The sequence below is a fragment of the Hevea brasiliensis genome, chromosome 14 (genome assembly GCF_030052815.1).
Source record: "Hevea brasiliensis isolate MT/VB/25A 57/8 chromosome 14, ASM3005281v1, whole genome shotgun sequence".
Taxonomy (NCBI): Eukaryota; Viridiplantae; Streptophyta; class Magnoliopsida; order Malpighiales; family Euphorbiaceae; genus Hevea; species Hevea brasiliensis.
The window spans coordinates 88,596,899-88,605,863 of NC_079506.1; the positions used below are offsets into that span (position 1 = coordinate 88,596,899).

General features: G+C 35.1%; 1 protein-coding gene across 3 annotated transcripts; it reads left to right on the forward strand.

The window, feature by feature from the left end:
- Nucleotides 1-6,836, forward strand: LOC131172591 (disease resistance protein At4g27190-like). 3 transcript variants are annotated; one of them, XM_058133726.1, is made up of 4 exons: nucleotides 1-504; nucleotides 2,992-6,195; nucleotides 6,311-6,374; nucleotides 6,481-6,836. In XM_058133726.1, the coding sequence occupies exons 2-3, from the start codon at nucleotides 3,016-3,018 to the stop codon at nucleotides 6,332-6,334; spliced, it is 3,204 nt and encodes a 1,067-aa protein (XP_057989709.1). In that variant the 5' UTR covers nucleotides 1-504; nucleotides 2,992-3,015; the 3' UTR covers nucleotides 6,335-6,374; nucleotides 6,481-6,836. The 3 variants fall into 3 exon arrangements, with proteins under 3 accessions (XP_057989709.1, XP_057989710.1, XP_057989711.1); XM_058133727.1 differs by having other exon boundaries at nucleotides 2,999-6,195; XM_058133728.1 differs by lacking the exon at nucleotides 1-504 and having other exon boundaries at nucleotides 2,653-6,195.
- The last annotated feature ends 2,129 nt before the right edge of the window (nucleotides 6,837-8,965 follow it).

The window sequence follows — 8,965 nt, forward strand, 5'->3', positions numbered from 1 at the left end:
TAAAGGAAAATGGAAAGAAAAGAAAAGAAGAGGAACGGAATGAAGAAGATGGTCAAAAGGAAATGATTTTTTCCTCAATTTCTCAACGGCCATGAATCAGAATTCCCGTTACCAACAACTCCTCCTTGCAGCTGAGCATTGGGTTTGTTGTTAGAGAGAGAAACCAAGCTTTTAGAGAGAAAAAATAAAGGGGAGGAATTGAAATTCGCTTTTTCCGGTCAAGTAAGTGAACGATAGCGATGATGGAGGATATCATCCTCATCCTCGTCGTCTAAACTTTCCATAAACACCAAGTTTGGCCGATTTCATGGTTGGAGGAAGGAGAACAGAAGAGAGAGAAACAAATGGGGAAAAGCCTTGATCTGGCCAAACTGGAGTTCATTTGCGAGTGTGGTAGGTACCAGTAGACTCAGGAAGTGGAGGCACGTCTGTGGTAGTCGGTCGACAGTTGTCAGAGCTCCAGCAGCCACGCGTGGGCTCCACGCGCAACCTCGAGTGCCAGCGGTAAGACCCATCCAGAAATGGGTTTTTATATTTTATAAAATTTCTAAAAGTTATCCTTAGCAACTTTAATTCTTGGATTAGGGTGAAATTCTAAGTAGATTGAGCTCTGTAAATTATTTTGGTGAAAGTTTCTTACTTTTCACATTGAACTTCGAAAATTCTTATTTTATTTGTGTAGCTGAGATATATATATATATATATATATATATATATATATATATATATATATATATATATATATATATATATATGGTTTAGGATTCCTGAAATGAACTTTGGACTATTGATAATATCTTACGAACATTTTGGGTTAAATTATGCTTATGAAGGTTTAAAGATGTTAGTCCTTTTTGTATATTGATAAACATATTGATATTCAATATAATTAATGTTGAAATGTTAGTTAAAATTGTCCTTAATAGTGTAGCTAGTGATAAGTATCCAACTTGTCTTTGGAATAGTTGCAATTCACCCATTGGATGACATTTGGAATAGTAGGATTTGGGGTCAAATGGTAGGTGGAACTTTTTCTGTTTATAGTGGAAATGGAAATATAGTTGAGTCTCAGTTAAGATATTAGAAGTAATGTCTTGAAATATTTTGAAATTTGAGAATTTTGAATTCATAAATATTTTAAGAATTATGATTTTGATTGAGTATGAAACTTAGGTGGTTAAAATAATTGCTATGAAATTTAATATGAAAATGTGGGTTCGAAATATGGATGAGTTAAAGAGAGAATTTATTTATTTTGAAATGGATGTGAAAGGGATAATGATATTTTATTTATGGAATTCATCTAATGTTGAAATGTATTTTCTGAATGTGTGTTTAAATAAGGGAAATGTTCTGTTTATGAGGGAGATGTTGAATTTTCGGTAGGAATTGGAAATAATTAAAATTTTACACGCCTGATCCTCCATAGGATGTACATAAGCAACTTTCAGGTACAGTTCAAACTTCACGGTAAGTAGCTATAACTTACGTGTTATAATTACTTAGTGACTTTGCTTTTAAATTATATATATATATATATACAATACATAACTAGCAATGTGTTTGGTGATGTATTTTTATCATTCTCTAATTAATATAAAAGGTATAGAAGTGTGAGGTTGATTTATTTGCTTAAATTGATTGTTTGATGAATTTATATTCTATTGAAGGTATGTCTAGTTTGAAATTTTCAAGAGAAACAATCAGTTTTATATGAGTCATACATGTCCTGTTGGGGAAGAGGGCTCTGACATTTTTAAAATGATGAAATTTTGAATTTATACCGTAATAAAAACTTAATTAAAAATATCACATACAAATTTAACATTATGGGCTCACACCTGTAACTTGCAAGCAAAAAATTTTATTGGTGTTCTAACTCTTCAAGATATAATAATGAAATTAGACTTTTTAAATCTTAGACATTTTTTAATGCTCTATATACCCATAAAATGCTAAAATTGATCCAATAATCTAGGAATAGAAATAAAATGTTAATTTATTGAAATTGTCCTGATTAAGACTCAAACTCGATATCTCATAGCCTTAAATACTATTATAATACTATTGAGTTAAAATTCATCAATAAATTTCAAGTAATTTTTATCACTCATGTGAAAAAAAAAATTATAGTAAGAAATATTTAAAAATAAATATTGTTTATGCTCAAAATAGTATAATAATATTATTACTATTATTATGAGCTAAAAAATAAAAAGATGCACGTGCTTTAAAAACTAAGTATTAAAAATTAGTGAACCTATTTTTATTCATTAAAAAAAATTTCCATTTGGTAAACACTAATCCTCACACAAGGATTGCAATGAGTAGGATACTCACAAAAATTACTATATTCGAACCTGAATTCGATGAATATTTTCAAAATCCTAACTCAAATAAAATTTACAACTACTCGAACCGGTCCCAAACTCGATTATTATTACAAGAAAAATACCCTGATTTGTTTAATTTTATATATTTTAATTAATAATATACATAAAATTATTTTTATTAATAATTTATGTTTTAAAAATTTAATAATTTCATAAAATATTTAAATGTTATTCTAGTTAAAATAAAAATATAAATTTTATAAATATTATTATAAAAAAGCATATTTATAATTAATTAATTAATTATATAAATAGGTTCTGGTAATGGGTAGTCAATATGTAAAACCCGAACCTGACACGGATATTATTTTTCAAGCTTGAACTCATTTTAAATATAATTATATACTACCCAAATCCATCTTATCATATTGCATATCTGCAAAAACCCAAACCATTGCCATCCCAACACACAAGGTCAAGGTTGTTATTAGTTTCTAGGATGGGATTACACTCACATTCCAACCTTAATAAACTTGCAGGTGATTCCCATAGCCCACAGGACTGTCTATAAATTCATATGCAACTTGAAATGAAGAACAGAGACATGCATTGCTATGCATAGCAAAGATGTTAACATACTTTATTCCTTTGGTCCTAGTCCACAGGGATTATAAATCAGGCCATGGAAGTTCTAGTCTCAATATTTGGAAAAATTGGAGAGTGCCTTGTTGAGCCAATTGGGCGTCAATTTGGCTACTTTATTCACTACCACAGGAATGTAGAGACTCTCAAGGAGCAAGTTCAAATACTAGAGGCAGCACGAGAAGATAAAGAGGCAGCCATAAATACAGCAAAAAGAAATGGTCAGGATATCAGAAAAGAGGTTCAGAACTGGACATTGAGAGCTGATGGAGCCATTTCAGGGGCTACAAAATTACTACAAGGTGTCGAGGAAATGAGGTGCCTTGATTTGATTTCTCGTTATCGGCTGGGAAGGAAAGCTGTAAAGAAAGCAATAGCGATTAAGGAGCTTAAAAAAGATGGTGAGTTTCCTCAGGTTGGCATGGATGCTCCTCCTCCAGGGGTGCTTTCCATGCCATCTGAAGATCTTGTGATTTTTGAAAGCAGAAAAAATTATATGTGGCAGATCATGGAGGCATTGAAGGATGAAAGAAAAAATTTTATTGGGATACATGGAATGGGAGGGGTCGGTAAAACCACTCTAGTGAAAGAAATTGCCAAAGAGGTTGAACAAGATAAGCTCTTTGATGCTGTTGTGATGGCTGTAGTGTCACAGACTATTTCAGTGAGAAGGATTCAGGAGCAGATAGCAGAAATGTTGGGTTTGGATTTCAAGCAGACAATTACGGAAGAAGGAAGAGCAAGGTTGTTGACTGATAGACTGAAGAAAGAGAATAAAACCCTCATTATCTTGGATGATATTTGGAAAGGACCTCAACTTGCAGACATAGGCATTCCATTTGGTAGTGATCATATGGGCTGTAAAATTATGATCACGACACGACGTAAACAAGTGTGCAATACAATGGCCCCAACAAGTGTTGATGCTATAAAGATCATCCAGGTTGATGTTCTATCAGAACAAGAATCCTGGAGCTTGCTTAAGAGGAATGCCGGTGATGCGATTGAATCGTCTCCCAAAATGAATTCGGTGGCAAAGGAGATTTGCAAAGAATGTGGAGGCTTACCCATAGCGATTGTAACAATTGGGAGGGCAATGAGAGGCAAAGATTTGGAAGAATGGAAAGAGGCAGCTCTAGAACTTAAGAAAGCTAAGCCTGTGAACATTGAAGGCGTGAATGATAAAGTGTATAACTGCCTTAAATTAAGCTATGATTACCTGGAGGATAAGGAAGCCAAGTTTATGTTCCGGTTTTGCTGTTTATTTCCTGAGGATTTTGATATTCTTATTGAAGATTTGGTAAGATTTGGGATTGGTTTAGGAATATTTGAAGATGTGAGAATACAGGAAGCAAGAAATAGAGCTCGTTCTATCATCAATAATCTCAAAGAAGCATGTTTATTATTAACAAGCAAGTGGGAAGGCTGCATCAAGATGCATGATGTTGTTCGTGATGTGGCCAAATCAATGACATCTGATAAGTATTTTGTGAAAGCTGGTGGTGAAAAGCTTGAGGAATGGCCCAATATTAAAAATTTAGAACGTTACACTGCTATCTCAATTATGCAAAATCAAATTCCCGAATATCCTGCTTCCTGGGATTGCCCAAACCTAGAAACATTGTTGTTAAGAGATAACTCCAATTTGCAATTGCCTATGCCAGAAGGAGTCCTCAAAGGGATGAAAACCCTTAAAGTTTTTGCCAATATTTCTGCTAATGGGAACTTGGAACTAGCAATTGGTCATCTCACAAATCTTCGGACACTGATTCTCCAAGATTCTATAGTGGGTGATATGAATGCATTGGGAGAACTACAGTTGCTAGAAATTCTTAGTTTCAAAGGAAGTGGATTTACAGAGCCTCCAAGTGCAATAAGAAAGTTGACTAGTCTAAAGCTGTTGGATTTAGAAAATTGTTCCCATCCTCCACACACGGATTCTATACTCCCTCTTAATGTCATATCCAAGTTATCCAAAGTGCAAGAGTTGTACATGTGGTCTTCTAGAACATCACAGTTTGATGGTTTTGGTGTCTTTGAATGGTTAAGTGAGTTGAAATCCCTGCGTCACTTAACTGCATTCACAATTGTTATAGACAATTTTAATCGCATACCTGAAGGCTTCTATTTCCCTGCTTTGAAGGTTTTTAAAATGTCCATAGGAGAAGGTGGTTTCTTAACTAAACAAAATTATTTGAATCTTTGCGGTCCAATCAAAGATCCAACAATGGTGGTTACCAAGTTAGGTTGCATCAAGCCATTATTGCCAAGGACAAATTATCTCTCTCTATCTTCATTCAAAGAATTAAGGAATATCTTTCCCCATCTATTGTCAGATAGAGATGGTTTACCTGTCTTGAGATCTCTGGATATCAAAGACTGCTCCAAGCTAGAGTACTTGATCAATGCTGAAGAATGGGACATTCCTCCCACAACACAGCAGCGGGGAACTTGTTTGGTGGACCTAGAAAGATTGTCATTTTCAGGTTTGAGAGCCCTAAAATTATTATGCAAAGGTGAGCTACCTTATGAAATGTCCTTGTCCATGACGAAGCTCAAACAGTTGTTGTTTTATGTGTGCCCAAAATTGTCAAATGTTTTTGCCTCGCTTAATCCACAGCAACAATTGAAGGAACTTGAAATTCTCCAAGTGGGTTATTGCCATGCTCTAGAGTATATATTTGAGAAGAAAGAAGATGCACCCCCCCAATTAAGAGAACTTAAGTTGGAGGGTTTGGTTAGACTAAAGCACATATATAAGTGCTCTACTGAGCTACTTGACCTGCACAATCTAGAGTTTCTACAGATTAAAGAATGCAACAGACTAAAAGTCATCCTTCCTGCATCTGCTGCTCGGGGACTTGGGAAACTGAAAGAACTGCATCTGCATAATTGTTTTCAGTTGGAAGCTGTTCTTGGAAAACATCAAGAAGGAGAAACCTATGAGAATTTGGTGTTCTCTCAACTGAGAGTACTTTCACTATGTGACCTTCCCAACCTTACAGGTTTTTGCACGGATTGTACCTTGACTTTCAAATGGCCATCCTTGGAAAAGGTGGAGGTGGCTCTCTGTCCGCAAATGCAGATGTTTGCTGCTGTTGTGGCTTCTGATGGAGACTCGAGCACGGCAAAGTTGAAGATGGTCAAGGTGGATGGTGTTAACATAATGCTTGATGGAACAGACATAAACAGAGTCATGCAAGATCGCTACAAAGACAAGGTACGCATCATCTTTATTATGCTAATTAACATCAGAAAACCGGATGTATATATATTAGTCAAGTTTTTAGTTCTTATATCAGACTCGATTCACAATCAGTAAATATTTGGTTCAGGGAATTGCAGGTCCTAGTAACTGACTTAAAGCTGTGTGCAGGGAATAGCAAATAAAAGGGAGAGGTATATAAACTTGTTGAATTTCTCATTTCTCTGACTAGGAGTTTCTATTATTGGATTTATCCCCTTCTAAAGTATCGTTGTTATTGTTGCTATTATTTTGTCTCAGTGCTAGGTTATTTCAATTTTGAAGGCCAAACTCTCGCCTCATGAAACCAGTGCTACAAAAGAGGCTCTTGGCAGCGTCTCTAATTTAAGCAGCATGATATCTGATAAAGCTTTAGTTTAATGATATTTGACTCATTTCCACAACTACGAGGTCTGAGTTGGAGTCCCAATCATAGCCAAACAAATATTAGAAGAATTAAGGAGCATGATATGTAGCATTAAATAAAGGTCATATGTCTATCAGAGACAGTGACTGGATATGTGCAGTTTGCTTTGTAATCGATTGTGTGCAGTGACCTATTCTTATTGTTGGTATCTTTCCATCATTATGTGAAGTTTCTTGATAATTTTCATAAACATATGACCGCAAAGCACACGATAAGTTGAACCAGCCTATGGATGAACGTAGAATTGGAATATATTTCAGGACCCAGTAGAGCCTGCGGTATAAATTAGACTGCCAATTGACGTAACACAATCTTTGGCCATCTCATGAAATTGTACAAAATTTATTTATATAAAACAAACTTCAGAAATCATTCATGTACCAGTGAAATTATTATTATTATTATTATTATTATTTCTTTTGCTCAAATTTCCAGCCTCTCATATGCAAAATACAATTAACTATGTAGCACAATCTGTATACTAAAGGTTAATGAGTGAAAATAAAAATTAGCGTGAGGAGTGTGTCTCACATTAGTTTGAAATAAAATATTTGTGATAAATATGAGACTTGACAAACCTCCTCCTTTTAAACTAGATTTTGGGGCAGAGTAAAGCCTGTCCATTTTCTCTACATTGCTCATCTAAAACATCTCTTCTCAGCATCACATTTTTGGCAGGAGAACCAAATGACATCTTCCTAGATAAGCCATCAACCTTCTGTTCCTATGACAAAAGAGTAAATCAAATTCTTCAATCAAATTTGCATTATTTTGAAGGTAGCTTTCCACCAATCCAGTTATTTATTTTGCAGTGTTAATTCTTCTAATATGTCCATACTGCTAACTTCTGATGGGATTTCTTGACTCGGGCTATTATTTCGAAGATTTAAAACCTTTAGAAAGCTCACGTTACCTATGTGAGGTGATATGGAACCTCCAAGTTTCAATGAAGAAAGGTCTAACCTGATGACTCGCTGGTGTTGACGCCAGCAGGTAACACCATACCGCTCACAGAAGTGATGCTAGCATTCCATAAGCGCATAACCCAAAGAGGGTCATCAGTTATTTTGCCCTGGAATGCCAGTAAAGCTAGCTGATCTGATCCTTCTCATTTCCAGCAGCCACAGAAATGTCAGAGCAACCAAATAGCAGGACACTCTTAAACCCATGTGGCAGAGGGAATAATGCTGATTTCATATGAGAACTTCAAAGCAAGTATAAATTTATGAACCTGAACTTAAGATTATCAGGAATGGACAGCACGTGTTGTCAATTACAGAGAATGGATAGGCATAAGGAATTGCGACCACCACAATTAAACAAAGGAGAAATTTTTGCAGAGCAGCTAGTTTAATTTGTATTCAGACTTCAGATGCGGATCATGCCTTGTATCACCACAGAAAAAGCAAGTTCCATGTTTTTCTTGGAGATTGGACATGGGAACACTGGAAAAATGAAACCAGTCTGGCCTAGCACCTATGCTCATCATCTGGGTTCTATTTCCTGATTTCCGAAGTAATTGCTAAATGCATATTCAAAGCCGTCATTTTTTACTCACATGTTTCCATGTCTACTAGAAATGAGCCCGCGCCCTGCTGCGGATGATTAAACATTTAAAGGAATGTAATGTTTTGGGACTTACTACTCACCTTCTAGCAAGCAAAATAAAATCATCAAATAAAAATTAAAATCTCAGAAAATTTTGTGTAAAAAAAATTATGGGCATCCACATGGAAGTGCTAACCTATAGCAATCACCCCTGCTCTTAAATCGCTTTGCAGCAGCCCGTTCAAAACCCTACAAAATTTTTAGACCAAGAATTATGAAATCAGAGAAGCCTACGTAATTAATTAATACTGAAGGAAGTATTGACAAAAATAGCACAGAGATCACCTCCACAGTGTTGAACTTGTCTACTTCTAATAGATGATGCCCAAGTCAGACTATTTGTCCCAAAAAATAATAAACGAAAATAAAACAACCATGATAAAATCCTCATCTAATTATAAATGAACAGTGCACAATTTGATAACTAATCTCTTAAGTCTCTTTAGAAGTACCAAGTACATATTACATTTGCATGCAGAATGGACAGAAGATCTGTTCGTGTTCTTAGAATGTCATATTGGACCGCACAGAAGAATATGGAATAGGAATCATCTCGCTCTTGGTGATGCCACCTTATCACCATAAATTGCACCAATTTTCCTTCTTTTTGTTATCAGCAACATGTGATAAGGTCCCAAAAATTTAATGAAACTTAATTTGACCAAAAAAAGAATCCATGGGCTCCATAATGAAATGGATGCAAGAGATTAG